Below are 26,354 nucleotides of genomic sequence, written 5' to 3'. Positions count from 1 at the left end.
GCACTGTATGGCACTAGCCCAAGTCTGACCAGGCTGCAGTGCCCTTTATCCTTGATGGGGCTCTCCAAACCATTCCCAAAATTCCTGTCTTCCCTATTCATCTGCAGTCACACTGCGGGCAGTCACAAGAGGCAGGGCGCAGGGATCAAAGGTACTATTTTCACATCTGTATTCTCAGCTCATCAGTCTGTTTAAAGCATAAGCTCTTGGAAAAGAGTATGAAATGTTGCATTCTAGCCCTACACTGTGGGGTGAGGTCCAGGAATCTGGAGACAAACACTGCCTAAGAAAACTGGCATCTGGGGAAATCCTAGATTTAAGAAGAGTTGGATGTGGGAAGTAAGAAACCAGCAGCCCCAAGGGTTCTCATCCATGCTCAGTCATATAACCAGGATCCAAAAGTTCTGCTCACAAAAAAGATAATTCAGTTTTGAAATCTTAAAAGCCTCCTTGTCATTTAGGTTTACCTGTATCTCTCTGGCTATGCTTTTTTCCGGTTCCATCTTTTTCAAACCTCTCGAGTTTGCTTGGTCTTCTTTCTGATTGACTTGGGCGTTTGGATTTGGAGTATTTAGAAGGCTTCACAAGCCTGTAGGAGGATATCTTGTGATCACTTTGTATGGCATGAACTACAATAGTATCATTTTCCAATGAATCACGAAATCTGAAAAAAAAAAAAGCACTTGCAATAGTTACATTTTAATCATTCTGCATGATTATTAGTAAGACAATGTACTATGCTGATAAATAATATCATTATATTGTGCAAAATTTAGCCATGCATATACCAACAAGGATGTAGTAGAAGTTGAATAGGACGTGGTTAAGAGCAAGGAGAATTTTCTTTCTGATGAAAATACAAAACATCTCATTAACAACAGAATAATATCATTGTTTTGCCTATACATAGAAGCGTCAAATTTTCTTCAGGCAGACTGCAGTTTAATGGTAAATAGATCATATTAAACTCTGGGGAAATATAATTCATCTTCCTATATATTATATATAATATATATTACATATATTATATATAGGATAGATAATAAGGGATTGAGATATATTTCATATTATGCTGTTTGCCTCTATAAAAAACATTAAGCTCAGGAATCCACACTACTCTCCAGTTCACCTTTCTCTTATAACCCACAAAGATTTATCTTTTAAAAAGTTTTTCATCAATTAAATTACTATTTTGGGCACTGGTTATTTCCCCATCTTTTATTATTTCATCTTTTAACTTTAGAATTTAATTTATGTATATAACAATTATTCTTTTAAAATGTCTGTTATATCTAAATTGATTTATAGCTTCAATGTAATTCTAATCAAACTCTTAGCAGGTTTTGTTGTGAAAATTGACAAACTGATTCTGTGCAGAGGACATAAGCAATATTGAAGATGAAGAACAAAGCCAGAGGATTTACAGTATCAGATGTCAAGAATAATTAAGATAGTGTAACACCAGTGCAAAAATAGATGGCCAATGGAATAGAATGGAGAGTTCAGAAACAGACCCACATATATATGGTTGCCTGATTTTTTACAAAAACATCACTGCAATCTAGTGAAGAAAGGATGGTCTTTTCAGCAAATGACAGCAGGTCAATTGGATATCCATACAGAAAAAATAGATACTTGATCTCTATCTTACAACTATACACAAAAATTATCCAAAATAGAAAATAGAAAATGCCAAAAAAATTAGAAAAAAATTATCCAAAATAGAAAATGCCAAAAAATTAGAGCTTCTAGGAAAAAAAAAATAGAATAATTTCATGAATTGTGAATAGGCAAAGATTTCTTAACCGCAACATAAAATCATTAACCATAAAAGTTAGTGAAAATACTGATAAATGGAAAAGAAAATGTTGATAAGTTGAACTTTATTAAAATTAAAAACTCTGGCTCAAAAAGACACTATGAGAATAAAACAACAAGCCAGAGTAGAGAAAAGATACTTTATATACATGCACACACTAGCTAGGTCATATATACATGTATATAACAGAAGACTCATCCAGAATATATAACTCCCACAAGCCAATTTTTAAAATGAACAACATACTTGGACCAACCACCTAACAACAGAGAATATACAAATAACCAATAAGTATAGAAAAGGGTACCAAAAATCATCACCTATCAGGGAAATATCCATTTAAATCACACTGAGTCAGAATAGATGAATTTTAAAGATCTGACAATGCCAATGATGGCAAGTATGAGTTTTATAGGTTGAATTATGTCCCCCCAAAAGGATATATTGAAGTCCTAACCCCTCGGTACCTTAGAATATGACCTTATCTGGAAATAAGATCTTGACAGAGGTAGTCAAGTTAAAATGAGATCCTTAGGTTACATCCTAATCCAACATGACTGGAGTCCTGATAAAAAAGAGGGAATTTGTACAAGCTCAGAGGGAATCTTATATGAAAAGACACAGAGAGAACACCATGTGAAGATAGAAGACTTAAGAGTGATGCCTTTAGGAGCTAAAAAACACCAAAGATTGCCGGCAAAACCACCAGAAACTCAGAGAAAGGTATGGAACAGATTCTTCTTCCCAGCTTTCAGTAGAAATTAATTTAGCCAACACTGATTTTGGACTTCCAATCTCCAGAATTATAAAAAAAATAAATGTCTTTTTTATGAGCCAGCTGGTCTGTAGTACTTCGCTAAGAAAGCCCTAGGAAAAGAATAAAATGGGGTCAGTTGGAATACTCATACATTGGTGATCAGAATATAAATTGACTGAGCCATTTTGGAAACTGTCAGTGTCTAATAAAACTAAACATTTGTAGAACCTATGGCCTAGCAACTCCCACTCCTGCTTATACAGTAAACAAAAGTAAGTGCTTATGTCCACCAAAAGACATGCACAAGAATGTTCATAGCAGCATTATTTGTAGTACCCAAAAAACAGGAACAACTCAAATATCCATCAGCAATTAAATGGATTAATAAGAGTGTGGTCTAACCACACAGAATATTACAAAGCAATGAAAAAGAAGAACTACTGCTACCTGCATCAACATGGAAAATCTTACACATGATACTGAGAATCCAGAAACAAAAGAGTTCACACTGCAGCATTCCATTTAAATGAAATTCATAGTCAAAACTAATCTATAGCGATAAACATTCATCTTTGGAAAGTAAATATTTACTGGGAGGAGGCCACAATGGAACTTTCTGGAGTGCTATAAATGTTCTTAATCTAGGTAGTAGATACATGTGCTTATACATCTATAAAAAGTTATCAAGCTATTCAGTTAAGATTTATGCACTTTATTACATGTAAATTATATCTCAAAAAGGCAAAAACAAAGAGCCTTTCCCAGAGTTTCCTCTGGAAAGTCACACTGATGCATGAGAGGAATCTGACAGGAAGTTATCATCTTTCATTACAAGTCCTTTGGCTCTATTTTATCTCCTTTTTAAAAAAATATATATATATGCTCATGGGTTAGATACAAAAATAGGTAACTTACCAAAAATAGAAAGTAAATATGTATGATGTAATTTGTAAAAATTTTTGCAAATTTAAAGTAGGAAGGAGTGTGCTCAGGAAGATACTAATAGTGTCAAGAGGATTCTTTGAGATTTTAGGAGTTAGTAGGTACTTCAGGAGACTCCTTATCTGACCACTTCAATTAAGCCACCATAATCTATTCAAATATATGTTAATTATATGCTCTGAAGCATCTTAATTTGCAGGAAATGTGGATCATACCTATTCTTTAGCTTCATTAGAGCAAGCTGATGTTTCTCTTTTTCCCACGCTAATTCCTTTTCCACTCGTTGAATTTTATGAGCTGTTTTCCTGTCAATCTCAGCACGAATTTTGGAATCTAGATCAAAATCCTGCAGATAAGTAGATTTGCTCATCAAAATGAGTACTTTTATCAATACACTTTATTAATCCTGTTTCATACATAAATACATATTTTTAAGATTTGTCTTCAATTTCATGCCACATCATCCCTCTCCTAAATATCATAAACTTTATCATTCTAGAAATAACATACTTTTGATTTTACTGTCACACAATATGGGAAGAGTTCAGGGAATAATTAACAATGATGAAATTAAAGTTATATATTGAAAGATTTTCCCCACAATAAAAACAGTGAATGCTAGTTCTCTTGCAGTGTAGCAGGTTAAGAATCCAACTGTCACTACAGCAGCTTGGGTCACTGCTGTGGTGTGATCTTCTGCATGCCACTGGGCGTGGCCAAAAAAATCATTAGAAAAATAAGATATGCTTTTCAAATCACTAGAAAGAGAATCATATACGGCAAACACTAAAGATAGAAATCAGCAAAAACAGATGTAACATAAATACAGAAACAAACATAGGATGATTATGAATCAGTCAAGACCCCTATTAGAAGCCAAATATTCAAACTGGGTCATCTCAAAATTCAACCACAAGCTGTCCATCCTTTTAAAAAAAAAGTTTTAAAAATATAGATCGGATATATCAAAGGTTCTAACTCATTACTCTAAAAACTGGCATTGAAGAAAAAAAAATACACATTTATCCTGCCTTAATTTAAACAACTGTGTTTCAGGATAAACTAACAGACCTAGTTAATGAGAGAAAGTTCTTTACAAGCTAGCCCAGCTAATAAATGTGGAAAGAAAAGTAACAGTAGGAAAAAAACAAAATGATGAATGCTAACAGAATATTTGAAGATTGTATAAAGTTAAAAAGAAAAGAAAAAAAAGCAACTCTCCCCACCCCAAAGCAACTACTATTACATAACCAGCTGGGCACAGGGAAGGAGCTGACCATTAGGAAATATACTCAGGTTTAGTTAAAAACTGAGCTCATGCAGAAACTTCAGTTGACCTCATCATTCTTTCATTTAGCAGGCGTTCCCTCAATTCTAGGTGTTTCCTAATTCTAGTTTATTACAATTATTAATATAAAACCACCTACTTCATCCCAACACCAAACACCACTGTTTGTTTGATCTGTCCTGACGACAGCTCTATTGTTATTGTTATCATTAGCAGCCAAGATTACCACACTACTAACAGACCAAAACCTAAATACAACCTTTTTTGACCCCACAGGAGGAGACCTAATTCTATATCAGCACCTGTTCTGATTATTTCGGTCACCCCAAAGTTTATATTCTTATTTGGTCCTATATATTATTTCATTCGTATTAACAACTAAATAAACAATATACCCACAATGGCCAGTTTTAGCTGGAAACTTAGCTCATGTGCGAGCTAAGGAAAGACAGTGATGTCTTTGGTGTCCTCATGATATAACAAGGTTCTTGCCGAATGTCCTTCACCAAAGGAGCTGTTTCCCCCATGAGGAGACTTAGGGTCCTCACATATCTTTCCTTCACTCTTGTAAAAATAACAGTGCCTTTATTCACATTAAATTGTAAGCAATTATTCTCTCCAGATGTGTTGGTGTTTTAAGTAATGATGTGTAAAATGCTTAGGCATAGAACTTACCTCAGGTGTTCTTTATTTTGATTTATGTCTCCCATATTCTGCAAGTGTCAACCCTTTTCATGGTAAAATAACAAACATCTTTTAACTATTACAAGTTGGACTTTTATCTGACATAAGGAGTTAATCATTATGATCTCACCAAAGTTTGTTAATATATACATGAAATTGGCTAAGTGCTTCTAGAATTATAGGACTGGGTAAACCATGGGCATAGTCAGGATAATAAATTCTGAGCTTTTATTTGATTAAGTTCTTGGTAGTAATTCCATGTAAGATAACGTTAAAAATGGGGGAGGGGATCATTACTAGCAGGTAGATGGGGCTGTGCAGCAAGTCACAAAAGAAAAAAATTTAATACAAAATTAGCTTACACAATTTGGTGATTGGCCCCATAGCTCCAACTCTGCTGAGTCATCTTTTAGAAACTTTGATGAAGTGGGTACCATCTTTTCAATAGAGCTGATGAATTATAGAAAAGGAACCACAGAGAATCAAATTATACAGTATGTACCTACCTAATAGATATCTTAGCTAGGTATGATAAGGACTGATAACTAGATTCAAACTTAACCCAATAAATGGGAAGTAGCTAAATCCAGAAATAAACTTTGTATAGACTTATCTACATTCAAATCAAGTTGTGTGATAAGTTCCACAGTAGTTTAATTGCTGCCAACACATTGAGCGGCCAGATAAAGGGAAATCTTAAGATGATTTTAAGTGTTCCTAAATGTTGGCAAAATAGCAGTGTTGATTCAGAAATAGCATATGTTGGAGTTCCCGTCGTGGCGCAGTGGTTAACGAATCCGACTAGGAACCAAGAGGTTGCGGGTTCGGTCCCTGCCCTTGCTCAGTGGGTTAACGATCCGGCGTTGCCGTGAGCTGTGGTATAGGTTGCAGACGCGGCTCGGATCCTGCGTTGCTGTGCCTCTGGCGTAGGCCGGTGGCTACAGCTCCGATTCGACCCCTAGCCTGGGAACCTCCATATGCCGTGGGAGCGGCCCAAGAAATAGCAACAACAAGAACAACAACAACTAAAAGACAAAAAGACAAAAAAAAAAAAAAAAAAAAAAAAAAAGAAATAGCATATGTTAAAATTAAAATTGAATTTATTTTAGGCTTACTGTCCGTTTAAACTGCATATGTTTTGGTAATGCTTCATTCATCTGTAATAGTTTCTGTAATTCATTTCTCAAAGCTTTGATTCGTTCTCTCTTCCCAGCCTTGATTTCTTCCACTTCCTTCACTAACTTGTCATGTTCTCTTTTTCTTCTGGCATTCTCAATACTGAAAACAGAAATTTAAAAGGATAATAGGTTAAAGATACAGAAACAACAAAGAGAAAGTACTCAATAAATTGGAAATTTGTTTAGCTTGGTCAAATTTGGTAAAATGTTGGTCCGTTTTGCAAAAGCCTAGGCTTAGTGGGTATTTATCAAAATTTCCCATACCTGTAAGCTTTAGGATCTTCAATATCTTCTGGAATTGGCTCCGTTTCTATTCCAAACTATGGGAAAGAGAGTTAAAAAGTCATCCTTTTTAAACTGCATATTTGCCTTAAAATATCAAATAAGTAGTCATTTGAAGGGTTTTCCCTACTCATTTCTAGCAATTGTAAGCTTAAAAGGTATTTTCACAAAAAATAAACTAGGGAAAAAACTTACTTGTTTCTACTTCACTTAAAGGGGTAGGTAGAAAAAGACTTGAAGCTCAATCACATGTATGAAAAATATTAATATCACTATATTCTCCTCCAAAATGTGAACTGCTAATATCTATATGTTAGTAACAAAAAATACACACAAAAATCTTCTAGGTCATTTATTTTAAAATACTTAAAAAAAACAACCCTTTCAAACATGCTTTGATTTCCCCCAAAATACCTCATGTGTATACTATGAAAAACTTTAAATATGTACATTTTTAAAATTTTAAGTGTTTCATTTGACTTTATCAAAGACATTCAGTGGGAAATACACAGAATAGTATAATCCCTTTCCTTGATAAAAAGATGAGATCAGAAATACAAATCAACCTTTAGAAAGGAAATCAAAGTAAGGAATATTATGAAGTAAGTCACTTAAAAACGTTTTGTTTAGTCAGAGGTTGTGCTGAAAAGTGTCTTAGGCTATTGTAGAAGAGGAATTATAGCCCAGTGAATGAAACAAAAAGTCCTAGTTTGCTAGCTAACTAGTTCTTAAGTAAAACTGAACTTATTTTCTATTCATAGCAGATAGGTCTGTTCATATGAAGTAAAGAAATAAAGAATCTCTTTTGATCAAGTTGTTTCATTACAGTGCTATTCTTTATTCACATAAAAATGTAAATCAATATTTATGTGAGATAAGGTTTATGACTTTCATAAAGTGAAGTCATAAAACATGACCAATGTAAGAGACAGTGCTGGCTAATACATTTTAGCTACTGTTAATCATGTAGGACAGAACTTGACTGAATTTCACTTCTTTTATTGCTCAGAGCTAAGCCCTTTGGTTCTCTAATATCAGTAGCTATTTCCAGGATTTGATACTGATATCAGCTAGCTATCTCCTGATCTCAGATGTTTATAATAAATTTGAGTTAAAGATGCTTCCAGACAGTTCCAAAATACCCCACAATTGTTCTCAATCCTGGCTATACTCTAGAATCATGGGGGGCTGGGGTGTGTGTGTGAGAGATTTTACAAAATACAGATAGTCCCTGACTTAGGATGGCCAACTCAACCACTTTTTGACTTTATGATGGTGCAAAAGCAATATGCACTTCAGAGAAACCATACTTCAAGTTTTGAACGTTGACCTTTTCCTGGCTGGGGATGTGGGCAGCTGTTGCAGCCCCATCTCCTAGGCAGCCACACTACCACGAGGGTAAACAACTGGTACCCTTACAACCATTCTGCTTTTCACTTTCAGTTTAGTATCCAACAAATTATATGAGACAATTAAGACTTTATCATAAAGTAGGCTTTTTGGTAGATGGTTCTGCTAACTTCAGGCTATTTTAAGTGTTCTGAGCACATTTAAGGTGGGCTAGGTTCAGCTGTGATGTTTGGCAGGGTAGGTGTGTTAAATGCATTTTCAACTTATTTTCAACTTATGATGGGCTTATCAACATGCAACCCCATTATATCTTAAGTATCTAGGCCTCAGCTTCAGAGATTCTGATTTTATTGCTTTAAGGGTTTCCCAGTGATTCTAAAATATGGTAAGAACCTCAGACCCATTCAGAGCTTAGTTTATTTGGTTTATTCAATTCTGTCTGACTTTGTATAAAAAGCAGAGTCTGCTTCAGTGACTTAAGAAATACTGATTTTAGTCGTAAATGAAAGAAGACCATTATACAAATGTGGAATGGATTTTTTCTATCCAATATGGGTTTCCATATAGAGTGGAATGGATTTTTTCTATCTGATATGGGTTTCCATATAGAGAGTTGGCACTAAGTAGAAAGATATTCTTCTTGTTCATACACTTTCCCTTCTCTAATTCCTCCTTCTGAGCTGGACTTCTTTCGACAATAATTCATTTTCCAAATTTTGCTGCTATTTATAGAAATGAAAATACCTGCTCAAATCTTCCCTATATTCTTTGCATGTTCTTTTGAAGTGGGATACCTGTTAAATAGGAAGCCAGTGTGTTCACAGCATTTTTACCTTTGGTCTTTCCAATATAATTTTATTCTTTGGGAGCAATTCTAATGGTTATTAGTGGTTTTATCCAAAGGAACCATTTTGGTAATAGAAAATTCAGGTCCTATCATAGGGCAAAGGGATATAATTTGGGGATACAAACACTCAATCTTTACTACAAAGCTAAGTATGTATTCTGCCTAAGAATGGAATAATTTAACTGAATCTTTGATGACATTTTCATATTCTAATACTAAAGACAATAATATTTTTACAATCCCCTTCAAAGGCACCAAATTATGGTACATATTCTGCATATGCCTCTTTAATAAGCAGATGAATAAAAAGCAAACTATATATCTGAAAAAATATTATGCAAAAACAACTGAAAATTTAAAAACAAAAAACTTTGAGAAAGTGATTGAGAAAAAAAAATTGAGTCTTTTCAATTGAGGGATTTCAATACCTTTAGTAATAAGATGAGTTCAACATATTTAATATTTTATAACAGAGGTATCTGAATGGCAAAATTGTAATATTGGTAGGAACATTTGACTATAAGGTATTTGTGTCTAAATAGTTCCATTTTTAAGGAATATGAGAATTTTAACATCACTGTATTAATGTTGTTGTTATTTGTCAGTTACATACCCTGGGAGATGGCACTTTGGCTTTCATGTCTTTCTTTAACTCAAATTCAGAAAAAAAGCTGAAAACAAAGATATTACTATCTGCTCCAGCAGACAGCAAGAAACGGTCATCAAAGCTAGTGGAGATGGCTTTAATACAGCCATAATTATTGTCATGCATGTTGAAGTGCCAGTAGTCCTCCATACTGGCCAATGAAGGATCATTCTGATTTAGAACATAGACTCGAATTGCTCCATTTTGCATTCCACAAAACATCATATTTTTGTTAATGCTACAAAACAAAAAGAAAGTAAATTGTTCCTCATATTAATCTGAAAATATTTAACTTTAATTGACAAATGACTAAATTTTTAATAACAAAGGTGTTATGGACTAAATTGTGTCCCCACAAAATTTCACATGCTGAAGCACTAACAAATTATGGTAGGTCTAGCAAACAAAAGGATAGAAGGAGAAAAAGCCGATTTGAAATTTAGAGCTATTTTATTTGGTCTTCATATATGCTTAATTCTAAATTATTAAAGGATTAATGATTCGATTTGTGATTTCTCCAGAATCATTGGAATCCCAAACCTTTGATATCTGACCATTCAGTAGCATCCCTCTAAGTAACAAAAAGAAAATCCATACAATTCAATTGTGTGATAAATTCTGACAAAAGATTTAATAGAAAGGATTGAAACAGTTTCAAGATTAGCTTGGCTTCTACTTTATTCATATGATGTATTTAACTAAATACTGTTTGAGTACCCCTCTCCCAATTTGGACAGCTCTTCAAAATTGACAATATTCATGGACAAAAGCAGACAATTGGGGACATTGTTTTTTAAAGCATTCTGAAATTTTGGTCACCTGAAAGTGATAGTTGTGATGGGATTATCCTCTGTATCTTCCAGAAGACGGAAATCAAAAGGCTCATCTTTCTTTTCTGTGATATCACTGTTTTTGTCATATGGAGGGAACTCACAGTGATATAGAAAACCAGAATCATAGCCACCCTGGAAAATAGATAAATAACATAGAGGGTAATACTTGAATAGAGGACACATATGATCATGTGAGGAGTTTCTAATTATTTCAAATTTTATTTTATTTTATTTTTGCTTTTTAAGGCTGCAGGTGTGGCATATGGAAATTCCCAGGCTAGGGGTTGAATCAGAGCTGAAGCTGCCAGCCTATGCCACAGTCACAGCAACACCAGATCAGAGCTGCATCTGCATGCTATACCACAGCTCATGGCAATGCTGGATACTTAACCCACTGAGTGAGACCAGGGATCTAACATGCATCCTCATGGATACTGGTCGGGTTCATTAGCACTGAGCCACAATGGAAACTCCAATGATTATTTCAAATTTTAACACATAAAATAGTACCTTAAAATATCTATTTTATATGATTTATATGATAACAGATTCATAAGCATCTCCATTATTCATTCAAATGCAACTATGCAATTATAAAAATAAAACACCGTAAAATGATTTGTTACCACTTAAAATACAATAAAGAAGGCAACAGTCTGCATCTATTAACCCCAATTGCTTCTATCTACATACTGAATTCCATTTTATTTCAAATGGAATTAAACTATTATTCTGCATAAGCTGTATTTAACAATAGAGTTTTGTAGATTATAGTTACACTGATTTTCATTCTAGGACATAGTTTTTCTACCTGAGACAACTGCCAGTTCTGAAAGTGGCAGCTGAGAGGTTAAAAAGCTGAATAGAGCGCTCTTTGGTCTCATGGGCTTTGGGAAGGGCAAAGAATTCCCAGGGTGCTCCAAGAAGGAGCCAAGGTAAACACAGCTGCCACTGCAACCCTGGAGCACTACACCCCACATGCACAGGTAAACTAGAAACAGACTGGACCTCATAGGAAGTAAAGCCTAATTTCAGGTAATCGCAAACACTGATTGGATAAAACTGATCTAGGATTTCTAGCTGCTTTCCAGAACCAAAAATAAATCTCCAGGAGACAATAGCAATATACAGAGACTCAAGCTAATACTAATTTTTTTTTCACAGACAAGGTTTAGCATTTAATTGAAAAGAAAAACAACTAGATAAAAACAAGTGTTGACTTAAAATTTAAAAAACAGATGAAAGAAACAAAATTACAAGAAATAGTGATAGAGGTGTTTTCATAATGGACCTTGAAATAACTATGCTTAATATTTTTAAGGTCTTTGAGGGGAATATAGAAAATTTTAGAAGTCAAAGAGATCTATAAAAAAGGGGATAATGGAAAAAATGAAAATTCTAGAACTGAAAAATAAAGGAGAAATAAAATGACAGAAATTAGAAATTCAATAGATTAGTTTAAAAGCAATCAGACATAGCTAAAGCTAGAACAGAATCAGAAAAAAAAAGACTAAGGCAGGAGATAGGAGAAAATAAAGATGTAAAACTTTTTAAAACAGAAGTGCAAGATCTATATGGGACACAGTGATATTATTACTGCACACAAAACTGGAATCGCACAAGCAGAGACTAAAAAGATGGGCCAGAAGCGATATTGTGGTCAATAACTCCTGAAGGATTTTCTAAAACTGAATATAAATGTGTTGAAGTACAAGAAATGCAATGAACCACAATAAGATATATGAAGAAATTACACCTTTTAACACAAAATATTAAAAGCAACAAGAGAAAAAAGATGAACCAGTTTACAAAAAATAAATAAATAAATAAAAATGTGTAGATGATAGAACGGAAGACAAAAGATGATAAAAAGAAAAAGATTTGGAAAGAAAATATATAGCAGAAATAAAATTTTTTAAAAAGGAAAAATAGGCACTATAAGTCCAAAAAAAAAAAAAAAACTGTATATATGAGCTGTGGGGGAGGATATATAGCATTAACATACTCAATGATCTTTTTTCTCTGTAGGCAGTGTAAAAAAAAAAAAATGTAACTAATAACCTAACAGAGAAGGAAAATCTACCTAATCACCTGATAGAAGATGAAAAAGGGAAAATAGAATTGGTATGATAATTAGAAATAATAAGATGGTGAATCTAAAATATATTAGTAATTACATTAAATGTAAATGCACATAGAATTCTATTAAAATAAAGATTATACTATAGGATTAAAAAGTTTTAAAAAGCCTAACCATGTGCTGCTTACAAGAGACATACTTTGAAATAAGAATATCAAAGGTAAAGGAAAGGGAAGAATCATTAATAACTCTTACAAAGTCTTGGCTTAGTAACTGGATGGATGGCTGTTCCATTTCCTGAGATGGAGATGGAACAGGTTTCATGGGGTAAGAGTGGTTGAAAAGTTATATTTTGGGAGTTCCCATCGTGGCACAGCAAAAACGAATCCGACTAGGAACCATGAGGTTGCAGGTTCAATCCCTGACCTCACTCAGTAGGTTGAGGATCCAGCATTGCTGTGGCTGTGGTGTAGGCTGGCAGCAACAGCTCCGATTCGACCCCTAGCCTGGGAACATCCATATGCTGTGTGTGAGGCCCTATAAAGACAAAAGACCCCCCCCCAAAAAAAAAAGAAAGAAAGAAAAAGAAAAGTTATATTTTGGACTTGTTCATTTTGAGGTACCAAGTAGAGATGTCAAGTTGGGCATACAAGTCTGAATATGAGAGGAGAGGTCACGATCATACATAAAAATTTGAGGTTTACAATTAGATTTGGCATATAATTGATATTTAAAGCCATGTGACTAGATGAAATTATCTAGCAAGAAAGAGGGCACCCAAAATCACATTCTGGAGTACTTCACATTTCAGAGTTTGTTCAACAAATTAAGAAGGCAGCAAAAGAGGCTGATAGGGTGGCCAGCAGACTGTGGTGTCTTAGAAGCCAGGAAAAGAAAAAGTTTTAAACAGGATGGAGGGTCAACTCTATCAAACGTTTCTGAAAGATCAAATGGCCAGAGGAGTAACCACTGAGCTTGGCAAAAGCATGGAAATCTTTGATGATGTGAAGTGGTGGAGATAGAAACCCAACTGGAATGGGCTACAGACCAAACAGGAAGTGAAGAAATGAAGCCAATGACTGCAGACAACTCTTTGAAGAAGTTTTCCTGTAAAGGAGCAGTGAATGAGAAGGAAAGAGATGTTCAAGAAAAAAAATTTTAAGTTGATAAATACTAGGAGCATGTATGTGCTGATGATAAGAACTGAGTAAAAAGAGAGGCTGATGGTATAGGAGACCAGCTAGTTAATTTCAGATGTAAAATCTTTGAGAAAGTGAGAGGGGATGGGATTAAGAGGCCATTAAGAGGACAGCTCTCTTGAAAAGTTGCAGGGGCCCATTCACCAATTGTACTAATAGCAAACAAACTTGTATGGATTCCCACAGGACATTAGATCTGACTGAGACAAGATAAGGAAATTCCATCCGACTGTTTTGATTTTATTTTCTCAGTGAACTGTGGGATTAAGTTATAATTAGAAACTGAGGGAAGGTACAAAATGATTGACGTGGGAGAAGAATTAAAGTGATAATTTGGAAAGTGGGAGAGTGAACACACTGGGCAGTAGAACCAGCCTGCCATGTGAGTACTGATTTGAGAATTGTAGTCATGGCTTCAAAATGAGACTGTTTTTTCTACAGCATCTTCTTGGGTACAGGCACAGAGTTCACAAAAAGTTGAGTCAAGCAGGGCTAGCATCACAACCTGATGTCATTTAATGGTTAAGAACATGGCCTCTAGACCCAAACTGCCCCAGCCCAGTCTTTGTTCCACCTCTCAATTATGTGACCTTGGATAACTTAATTAGCCTCTCCATATCTTGGTTTCTTCTTATGTAAAATGCAAATTTTAAGAGCCTTATTTTTAGGGTGGTCACTTAGAATGCTGCCTCATATAGAATAAGCAGGTTTCCATATTTAGCAAATAAAAGTACAGAATAAACTAAACTTAATATGGTAATTATAATACAGGCAAGTCAAATCATTATGCTATATAACTTATATAGAGCTGCAAGTCAATTTTTTAGGATTTTATTTTTATTTATTTCTTTATTTTATGCCTATTAGAGTGGCACCAGTGGCATATGGAACTTCCCAGGCTAGGAGTCAGATTGAAGTTACAGCTGTCAGCCTGTAATCACAGCTCACACCAATGCTGGGATCCCCAACCCACTGAACAAGGTCAGGCATCAAACCCACATCCTCATGGATACTCATTGGATTCATTTCCACTGCCCCACAGTGGGAATTCCTGCATGTGAATTATATCTCAATTTTTTTAAAAAAAGTTTTTAAATGCAGGACGTACAGTTAAGTTTGAATTTCAGATAACAAATACAGTTTTAAGTATAAGTATATCCCATGAAATATTCATCTGGCCATCCTAAGGATAGGCACTAAGTACGTTTGTTACATAATTAATTTTTGTACATGCATTTCAACTCTATTACATTACAATTGTTTCTGTGCCTCTCTCCCATTTTTTTTCCTTTCTTTTTTTTTTTTTGTCACACCTGCAGCATGTGGAAGTTCCCAGGCCAGGGACTGAAACCACACCACAGCAGCAACTGAGCTGCCACAGCGACAACACCAGGTCCTTAACCCACTGAACAACCAGGGAACTCCTTCCTCCGTTCCTCTTGATATGAGGAAGCTTCCAGAGGGCAGGAACATGTGTTATTTACCCATTTACCCCTTGAACCACACACAATAGTAGCCATCAGTAATTGTCTCATAAAGCAAAGAAGACAAAGCAGAAAGGCACAAAGAAATGGAATCCTCAAAAAACAATAGAAAAAAAAGCAATAAAACCAAGAGCTGGTTCTCTAATAAGACAAATAAAATTGACAAACCTCTGGCCAGACTCACCAAGAAGAGGAGAGAAAAAACCCAAATAAACAAAATAAGAAATGAAAAAGAAGAACCCACAATGGATACAGAAGAAATACCAAAAACCGTAAGAGAATACCATGAACAATTGTATACCAACAAATTTGACAACCTAGAAGAAATGGACAACTTTCTAGACACTTACAGCATGCCAAAGAAGAAATCAAGAAGAAAGAGATAAACTGAACAGACCAATCACTAGAAATGAAATTGAATACATAATAAAAATACTCCCTACAAACAAAAGTCCAGGACCAGATGGCTTCACATGTTGAATTCTACCAAATATACAAAAAGGAACTTATACGCTTACTCTTTAAACTTTTCCAAAAGGTTGAAGAAGGAACACTCCCAAAGACATTCTATGATGTCACCATCACCCTAATACCAAAATCAGACAAAGATACAATCAAAAAAGAAAAGAAAACTATAGGCCAACATATCTGATGAATATAGTCGCAAAAATTCTCAACAAAATCTTAGCCAACTGAATCCAACAACATATAAAAAAGATCATACACCACAACCAGGTGGGATTCATCCCAGGTTCACAAGCATGGTTCAACATATGAAAATCAATCAACATCATATACCACATTAACAAAAGAAAACTCAAAAACCACACGATCGTCTCAATAGATGCAGAAAAAGCATTTGACGAAGTCCAACATCCATTCATGATAAAAACTCTTACCGAAGTAGGTATAGAGGGAACATAACTTCATAATAAAAGCCATTTATGACAAACCTACAGCCAACGTTTTGATACTCAATAGAGAAAAGCCGAAAGCCTTTCCAATAAAATCTGGAACAAGACAAGGATGCCCACTCTCACCACTGTTATTCAACATGGTATTGGAAGTCCTAGCCACAGCAGTCTGACAAACAAAAGAAATACAATGTATCCTAACTGGAAGAGAAGAGGTGACATTGTCACTGTATGCAGATGACATGATACTACATACAGATGATACTACATACAGAAAACCCTAAGGACACAACCCAAAAACTACTCGGACTGATCAACAAATTCAGCAAAATAGCAGGATATAAGACTAACACTCAGAAATGAGTCGCATTCCTGTATGCCAACAGTGAAATATTAGAAAAGGAATACAAAAACACAACACCTTTTAAAACTGCACCCCCAAAAATCAAATACCTGGGAATACACCTGACCAAGGAGGTGAAAGACTTACATGCTCAGAACTATAACACACTAATCAAGGAAAGTAAAGAAGATGTAAAGAAATGGAAAGATACTCTATGCTCCTGGGTTGGGAAAATTAATACTGCAAAAATGGCCATACTACCCAAAGCAATCTACAGATTCAATGCAATCCTTATCAAATTACCCATGACATTTTTCACAGAACTAGAACAAACCATCCAAACATTTATATGGAACCACAGAAGACCCAGAATTGCCAAAGCAATCCTGAGGAACAAAAACCAAGCAGGAGGCAGAACTCTCCCAGACTTCAGGCAATATTACAAAGCCACAGTCATCAAGACAGTGTGATTCTTGTACCAAAACGGACAGACAGACCAATGGGACAGAAGAGAGAACCCAGAAATAAACCCAGACACCTATGGTCAATTAATCTTCAACAAAGGAGGCAAGGATATAAAATGGGAAAAAGACAGTCTTTTCAGCAAATGGTGCTGGGAAACCTGGGCAGCCACGTGTAAATCAGTGAAACTGGAACACAGCCTCACACCACGCACAAAAACAAACTCAAAATGGCTTTAAAGACTTAAACGTAAGACGAGACACCATCAAACTCCTAAAAGAGAACATAGGCAAAACATTCTCTGACATCAACCTTACAAATGTTTTCTCAGGTCACTCTCCCAAAGCAACAGAAATAAAAGCAAAAATAAACCCATGGGACCTAAACAAACTGACAAGCTTTTGCACAGCAAAGGAAACCATAAAAAACAAAATGTCAACCTACATAATGGGAGAAAATCATTTCAATTGATGCAACTGACTGGGGTTTAATCTCTAAAATATACAAACAACTTATACAACTCATACAAACAACTTATACAGCTCAACAGCCAAAAAGCCAACAACCCAATGGAAAAATGGGCCAAAGACCTGAATAGACGGTTCTCCAAAGAAGATATACTAACGGCCAACAGGCACATGAAAAAATGCTCAACATCCCTGATTATTAGAGAAATGCAAACCAAAACTACTATGAGGTGCCACCTCATACCTGTGAGAATGGTCATCATTAACAAGACCACAAATAACAAATGCTGGAGGGGGTGTGGAGAAAAGGGAACCTTGCTACACTGTTGGTGGGAATGTAAATTGGTACAACCACTATGGAGAACAGTATGGAGGTTTTAATTAAATATAAAATTAAATATAAAACTACCGTATGACCCAGAAATCCCACATATATCTGGACAAAACTTTCCTTGAAAAATACACATGCACTCTCATGTTCATTGCAGCACTACTTACAACAGCCAAGACACGGAAACAACCTAAATGTCCATCGACAGATGAATGGATTAAGAAGATATGGTACATATACACAATGGAATACTACTCAGCCATAAAAAGAACAAAACAACGCCATTTTCAGCAACATGGATGGAACTAGAGACTCTCATACTAAGCGAAGTAAGTCAGAAAGAGAAAGACAAATATCATATATCACTTCTATGTGGAATCTAACATACGTTACAAATGAAACTTTCGACAGAATAGAAAAGAATGGACTTGGAGAACAGACTTGTGGTTGCCAAGGAGGAGCGGGGGGAGTGGGATGGACTGGGAGCTTGGGGTTGATAGATGCAAACTATTGCATTTGGAGTAGATAAGCAATGAGATACTGCTGTATAGCACAGGGAACTATATCTAGTCACTTGTGATGGAATATGATGGAGGATAATACGAAAAAGAGAATATATACATATATATGCATGTATATATATATATGTGTGTGTGTGTGTGTGTGTATATATATATATATATATATATATATGACTGGGTCACTTTGCTATACAGTAGAAAACTGACAGAACACTGTAAATCATTCTGAGGTGCCTCCATTGCTACTTTCTTTCTTGCTGATTGCCTCCTTAGAAGTTATAATCCAAGATATATTTTTTTATTATTTTTTTTATCAAAGATATATTTCTAAGAAAAGTTGAAGAGTTAACTCTCAATCACTCCTTCTAGCAACACTTCTTAGCTAGGCAGTCCCCTGTCTTGGCCAAATATCTGAGACAAGCAATGAACTAGTGATTACCTTTCATATATGCTTTTATGTAAATTATTACTTTTTTGATAAATTGAATTGAAATTTGTGACAAATTTATCATGAGGGAAGTCTCGCTTTGCAATAGATCAATAAAATATTTCATAAGAGTGGAAAATACATAATTAGGGGATGTAGTTGTCACATTATTGTAACAGTCCCAGGTTCTTGTCTCCCCAGGATCCATTTTTCTGTCTTTCTTATTAGCCAAGTGCCAATTTTGTTCAAGGTGGCAATGTGATGATCTAAAAACAGTCCTTTTCTCAGACTTCCATATGGCCACACAGCATAGCTAAAGTCTACTGCATTATGCTGCAGTTACATTCAAAATCGTAAACCAACAGACTCAACTGGAAAACCCCTTAGCCCTCTGCCCTTCTACCTTTGATTCTTCTCCTCCTTTGACCTCCTGAAGTGTATATGATTGTCACAGATAACAGATTTAACAAGTGGACACATAAAAGAGATATTAAGATGATATAAAAACTGGGATTTCCTGTTGTGGTGCAGCAGAAGCAGATCTGACTAGTATCCATGAGGATGAAGGTTTGATCCCTGGCCTCACTCACTGGGTTGGGGATCCAGTGTTGCCATGAGCTGTGATGTAGGTCACAGACACAGCTCAGATCCCAAGTTGCTGTGGCTGTGGTGTAGGCCGGCAGCTACAGCTCCCATTCAACCCCTAGCCTGGGAACTTCCATATGTCATGAAACTAAAAAGCAAAAAAAAAAAAAAAAAAAAAAAAAAAAAAATCAAAACAACAACAGCAAGAAAAAGATTATATAAAAACTAACTCAAATTCACTCATCAAAATTCACACCTTCAACAACAGTTACTAAATGAAGCCTTACTGTAAAGTAAGGAAGTAAGAATGTGGTAGAAAATTATAACTATATTGGGTTATAGCTGAGATAAAATATAGTACATTATTACTTACCAAAGAAACCCAGAACTTCCCCGGCTCAGAGTAAAATCCACAGAGGATGTGACAGGGTGTTAAAGGAATAAAGATTTCAGGTAATGGTTCCTCTTCCTCTTCCTCCTCCTCTTCTTGCTTCTGGAATTCCTTTTCTCCATCTTCTCCCATCTCTTTGGCCAGCTTCCTCCTTTCTTCCTTTTCTTTCTCCTTCAACTCCTTTCGTTTCTTTCTCTTTTCAATTTCTATTAATCTCTTTTGCAAAGGAGATATTGAGACATAAAAACAACTGTCATTCATTCATTCATTCACAATATTATTAAAGAAAGTATAAGGAAGATAAGAGTCCTAGAAAAATTCACAGCTCTAATGTAATAAATAATGTCACTGAAAATTTTAAAAAATCAATTTGAGTGTATATTTTTATTGCTAAAATTTTCAAATCATTTTGAAAGACTTTCTGTATTACCCCCCACTGATCCTAGTTTTACAGATATGATTTTGCCCTTTCTTTTCCCTAATAGAGAAGCGAAATACATTTCTCTCAATCACTGTCAGTCCATCAGTTAGGTGGACTGTAATGGTCCACAAAGGAAGTAGTTTCTATTTTTAGGCCCTCAACCTCTATCAACAAGCTATTGCTAAAGCCACATAACACTGGCATCCCTACTTCCCACATTTTACCTCTTTATTCCCTCTACCCCTTAGAATTAACTTCCGAATTTATATGATTTCATCACATCGATCCTCTCCTCAAACACTTGCAATAGATTCCAGTGGCCTAAGAATTAAATTAAAACATCTTGGCTGGTATTTAAGAAGCCCCATGAGGTGATCACAGACTTCTGCCACATCCCTCCACAAATCGCATCCCTCTGTTTCACAGTCCATTCTTCATTTCCTAAAAACACCAAAAACTCTTGCAACTCTGCCTTCCCTCAAGATGTTCTTCCAGAGTTTATTGCCTTCCTTCCCTCCCATTTTTTTCCTTTCAAAATCCTTCCCCTCTTTCAATACTAAATACCCCTCCATGAAGCCATTCTTGACCTCCTCTCACTCCTTCATCAGAATCATATAATCTTTTCTCTGTACACCCCTACAATTCTTTCCACTGCACTTTAGTACCTATTCATTACTGCCTTCTAATATAGCTAGCTGATTCCTACCAGACAAGGTCCTTAAAGCCAAGGTCTGTATCTTCTTATTCTTTGTATTTCCCTAGCACTTAACACAGGATATTTTATAGCCTAGGAAAGAATAAAAGGAATCTCTTTGTGATGCAGTTGGTTAAGGATATGGCATTGTTATTACAGTGGCTTGGGTTGCTGCTGTGGCTCAAGTTTGATCCCTAGCCCGGACTTGATAGCTGGCTCAGGAACCTCCACGTGCCATGAGCAGGGTCAAAGAAAGAGAGATAAAGAAGGGAGGAAGGCAAGAAGGATGGAAGGAAGGAAAAGAAAGGAAGGAAGAAATACTTCAAGAATATCCCCATACCAGAATCTTAGATTTGACACTTGAGAAATGGAAACATTTTATGCACATGTCTTTGATTTCATAGGAAACTACATCATGATCCTCTTCTTCCTCCTTTTGAGTTGGAAGTGGAGCTTCAAGAACATAGCCATTCTCGCAGATAATCAGTAAAGTATTTTCTGGCTAAAAAGATTAAATATATTTATATTTAGACACATTTTTAGAACCGCATTTCAAAAAGATTTTAAACCAGGGAAACTATGGCTGCTATGTATAGTAACCTTTTTTAAGGAATTCCCACTGTGGCTCAGTGGTATCAAACACAACTAGGATCCATGAGGATGTGGGTTCCATCCCTGGCCTCATTTAGTGGGTTTAGGATCCAGTGTTGCCATGAGCTGTGGTGTAGGTCACAGATGCAGCTCAGATCTGGTATTGCTGTGGCTGAGGTTTAGGCTGGCAGCTGCAACTCCAATTTGACCCCCAGCCTGGGAACTTCCATATTCTGTGGGTGTGGCCCTCAAAAGAAAAAAATTTTTTAAAGATATTTTTTTACCGGTAATAACTGCAGTGAGGAACAGAGTCAATCTTATCAATCACTATACACAATTATTAATACAATTATATTATTAATTAATAAGCTAAATGTTAAAATTAGATTTGTTTCCTTTATAGATGTCAAAATATGTGGTTGTGAAATATGTTAGCCCAAGGGCAGAATATTAACATTAGGAATGCCAAGGTAAATCTGCGGGTGTGTGGATGGCATGGATGGCATATACAGCCTCAGCTTCGTTTGATGGATCATCCTTTCTCTGAGTTCATTTAATGTGGATGTTCCCAAGATTTTTGTTCTCTTCCCTCTTCTTTGCATAAACATTCCCTGGGAAATCTTATAGCCAACCAAGTCTTCATTATCATTCACAAAGATTCCAAATTAATCTTTCTAATCCAGACCTCTCTCTTGAGCTCCCAAATCATTTAACCATGTGTTGGAAACCCTCACCTTGATATTCCATAGATACATTAATTGAAATTTTTATTCACTCGGTTATTTTATTCTATGCTTATTGTGTGCCTACTTTGTACTCAGAATTTTACAAAGTGCTAGAGGTACAATTATAGGAATAAAAATAGGTATAGTCTCTGCCATTATGGAGCTTACCTCCAATGGGAGAGCCTGTCACTTAACAAATCATATAAATAGACGTAAATTATAACTGCAACAAGTGTTGCAGAGGTACCACCAGAGTAAGGAGGTTGTACAAGGCTTCCTGAGGTGGTACCTAAGCTTCAAGGTGATGATAGTAGTAGCTAATTCCATAATAACTTAGGAGAGGGCTTGAGGGAACATGCTGTGGAAAGGAAATACCATGTGCAGATATCCTGTGGCACATTTGGACTCATAGGAAAGTTGTGGCCTTGGTGGTATCATCTAGGTTTAGAGAACATAGTGAGAGAAAGACTGGGACAAAGCCTTGGGGAAACAACACTCAATGGCTATGTAAGGGAGACCACAGGGAGACAAGATGTAGGAAAATGAACCATGACAGAAAAACGTACCCAAAGTCAAAGTGAGATGGTATTTCAGAGAGGAGCTGAGGTCAACAAGGTTAACTGAGGCTCAGAGAGCAAGAAAGATAAGAGCTAAAAAAGCTGAATGTGGAGTTCCCCTCATGGTGCGGTGGTTAAAGAATCTGACTAGGAACCATGAGGTTGCAGGTTCAATCCCTGGCCTTGCTCATTGGGTTAAGGATCCGGCATTGCCATGAGCTGTGGTGTAGGTCACAGACACAGCTCAGATCTGGCGTTGCTGTGGCTCTGGCATAGGCCAGCAGCTACAGCTCTGATTCAACCCCTAGCCTGGGAAGCTCCATATGCCGTGGGTGCAGCCCTAGAAAAGAAAAAAAAAAAATTCTAAATGAATACCATTGGTGTCTTTAGAAGAGCTGATCTGGCACAACTATGAGACAAGAACCTAGTAAGAGTGTGTAAAGGAAGGGGTGGAATGTAAAGAAATGGAGTTGATGGGAATAATCAATCCCTTTGAGAAAACTGGGAAGAGAGACATGGGACAGTAACTGGAGAACATGAAATCAAGAAATTTATTTTTTATAAGTGGAAGAGACTTGAATATATTTAAATACTGATGGAAGTGAGGTTAAATTTCTGTGAGAGGAGGAAGTCTAAGATGGCGGAGTGGCAGGACGTAAGGCTCACCTACTCCCACAAATACACTGAAAATACAACTACATGTGTAACTGTTCACACAGAAAATGTGAAAAACTGAAAAAAGACCTCCAGATTATGATAGAAGAAGAAAAGATTATAAAACCAGATAGGATATAAGAAAGAAAAAGAACAAGAGAAAAAGAAGCAAACTGAAATGAGAGGGGACCTGCTCTCCCAGAAGGGAGCTGGGAAGAGGACTAGTTCCTGCACCTGGGAAGTCCCCTCACCAGTGACAAGATCACTGACAAACAGAGGAAGAACTCTAGACAAATGGTGTGAAGCAGTTAAAAACGAGACAATATGGAGTCAGTGCTGCAGGGCAACAGGCAACCATAGGTGGGTATCAGCAGGTGTTGGGAACTGGAACTTTGGCCTTAGAGATCAGACCCAAAGAGGAAGCTGGGGCCAGCTATATGGGGAAAAAAACCAGGGTTGGCCATGCAGAAACAGCCTGGAGGGACTAGCGTATAGGGTGACTCAATGGAGAGTATCTAAGTGGAGACAACCCAGTCAGGCTTAGAGACTAGATGCCATTGTTTGGGGGTGCTGGAAGGAAGGGGCAAGATCCACAACTACAGCCTACACCCACTTTCTCAAGCTGCAGAACACTGCCTGCCTCAGCTCGGGGAACTACTTGGCTGTAGCCACTGCTTAGTAATGGCTGGGAAGCAGCCCCATCTGTAGGTCAAAAGATTTCTTGGAGCAGGTGGAGTAACCACCTGGGGCAATAACACACATTCCTGGTTCCTGCCAGTGGGAGCCCTGCACTAGTGCCAGAAGAGCTGCCAGTGGTGGAGCCCATCCCCTGAGAGATCAGGGAAAACACCAGGGCCTTAGTGTCACCCAGAGAATCTGCAGGGACTCCAGCCAGGCCAGCGGGGCAGCACCAAAAAAGTTGCTGGTGGCAGCGCTCACTCCTTGCAGAAGGAGTGACCTGCTTGAGCAGGGAAAACACAGGCATCTCAGCTCCACCCAGAGAATCTGCAAAGGCTCCCACCAATGGGGTAGTGCCAGAAGAGCTGCCAGTGGTAGCATCCACTCCCACAAGAGGGCCACTGGTGCCTGCTCCCTGTCAATCAGGGAAAACACAGGCATCTTGGCTCCACCCAGAGAATCTACAGAGGCTCATGCCAGCTGTGCTTGATCAATGCCCAAAGAGCTGCTGATGGCAGTACCCATTCCCGCCAGAGGGCCACTGGTGTCCGCTCCTTGATGGAGCTGTGGGCTGCCTAACCAGAGAAAAGCAAAAGCTACAGGGCCCCAGCCAGTGGCCCTTTGAAGGCTCATGTGAGTGGCACTTGTTCCATACCAAGGGAGCCAGGGGAGACACATTAACCCACATTCTGACCTTCAGGGCTACAGAGAGCACTCCTACCAGCAGCAAGGCAGGGAGAGGGAACACTAGAAACACATACTGCAGCTACAGAGAGAGCCTGTGAGTAACAATTAGGGAAAAGCTCCCCACCCCTGAGGCTTTAGAGAGAGAGATCCCTAGAGTGGCCAAGTAAGGGGAGTGCCAGCAGAACAGTGGCACCTGCTCCTATAGCTACAGAGAGCCACCCCTAAGCCTACCTGGCAAAGAGAGAGTTAGCAGGATAAACTGCTGATATTGCAAGCTACATAAAAATAGCCCTCAAATCTACCTGCTATCAGGAGGGCCTGTAAGAGACACTGCTATGCCAGTGAGCTACAAAAGCAATCCTGTGAACAGTGAAATACTGCCACCTGACTCACACACCATATCCCTATCCCTAGCAGCCAGTCAGCTACAAAAGTGTGATACCATTATTCCCAACACATGCTCTGGATACACATGAACCACTACCACCCCTGAGAACTCCAGGACTGGGCACCTGTTTCAACATCAATATCTACATACCAGCTGTCAAACGGATGATAAACAGAAAGGTAGACACTATGAGATGACAAAGAAGCAGCTTTCAGACAAAGGAACAAGACGAAAACACAAAAACTACCAAATGATGAGATAGGAAATTTACCTGAAAAAGAATTCAGAGTGATCTTGGAAAAAGAATGGAGACAAAGATTGAGAACTTAAAGGAAATGTTTAACAAAGAGCTAGAGGATTTGAAGAGCAAAATGAATAGCGCAATAGCTGAAATGAAAAATAGTCTAGAAGGAACGAATAGCAGATTAACAGAGGTGGAAGAACAAATAAGTGAGGTGGAAAACAGGGTGGTGGAAATCACTGCAACAGAAAAGAATAAAGAAAAAAGAATGAAAAAAACTGAGGAGAGTCTAAGAGACACCTGGGACAATATTAAATATACCAATATTTGCATCATAGGGGTTCCAGAATGGGAAGAGAGAGAAAAAGGGTAAGAGAAAATATTTGAAGAGATTATAACCAAAAATTTCCCAAATATGGGAAAGGAAACATTCACTCAAGTGGAAGAAGCACAGAGAATTCCATACAAAATAAACCCCAGAAGAAATACAGCAATATATATACTAATCAAACTGACAAAAATTAAGTTCAAAGAAAAAATATTAAGAGCCACAAGGGAGAAGCAGCAAATCACAGGTAAGGTAATCCCCACAAAGGTAACAGCTGATCTTTCAGAAGAAACTCTACAAGCCAGAGGGAGTGGCAAAATATATTTGAGCTAAGAGGAGGAAACTAGAACCAAGAATACTCTACCCAGCAAAGCTCTCATTCAGATTTGATGGACAGATCAAAAGCTTCACAGACAAGCAAAAGCTAAGAGAATTCAGCACTTCCAAACCAGCTCTACATTAATTACTATAGAAACCTCTGTAAAAGAAAAGCCACGATTAGAAACAAGAATATTAAAAATGAAAAAGCTCACTGGTAAAGGCAAAAATAATTTAAAAGT

At 36.9% G+C, this 26,354-nt stretch overlaps 1 protein-coding gene across 7 annotated transcripts in view; it reads right to left on the bottom strand.

Moving 5' to 3' along the window:
• Nucleotides 1-26,354, bottom strand: part of CFAP44 (cilia and flagella associated protein 44) — a 139,999-nt gene that overhangs the window by 44,896 nt on the left and 68,749 nt on the right. For 2 of the 7 annotated variants that reach the window (XM_021070360.2, XM_021070363.2), the window contains 8 exons: nt 21,286-21,447; nt 19,813-20,046; nt 10,613-10,758; nt 9,761-10,031; nt 6,933-6,988; nt 6,606-6,768; nt 3,734-3,864; nt 468-664 (listed from right to left, as the gene is read on the bottom strand). In XM_021070360.2, the coding sequence (XP_020926019.2) occupies nt 468-664; nt 3,734-3,864; nt 6,606-6,768; nt 6,933-6,988; nt 9,761-10,031; nt 10,613-10,758; nt 19,813-20,046; nt 21,286-21,447 (1,360 nt within the window). Of the gene's footprint in view, nt 1-467; nt 665-2,286; nt 2,687-3,733; nt 3,865-5,852; nt 5,941-6,605; nt 6,769-6,932; nt 6,989-9,760; nt 10,032-10,612; nt 10,759-19,812; nt 20,047-21,285; nt 21,448-26,354 lie in introns of those variants that run through there. The other 5 variants (XM_021070362.2, XM_084991178.1, XR_014824806.1 and 2 more) reach the window with 4 other exon arrangements.

The sequence above is a fragment of the Sus scrofa genome, chromosome 13 (assembly GCF_054392235.1).
Source record: "Sus scrofa isolate SSC_HxYL_T2T_F1_AM1 chromosome 13, Sscrofa_HxYL_maternal_Yorkshire_Landrace_v2.0, whole genome shotgun sequence".
In the NCBI taxonomy this organism is placed as follows: Eukaryota; Metazoa; Chordata; class Mammalia; order Artiodactyla; family Suidae; genus Sus; species Sus scrofa.
The sequence above is the reverse complement of the archived record's forward strand: the minus strand, read 5'-3'. Positions and strand labels throughout refer to the sequence as shown.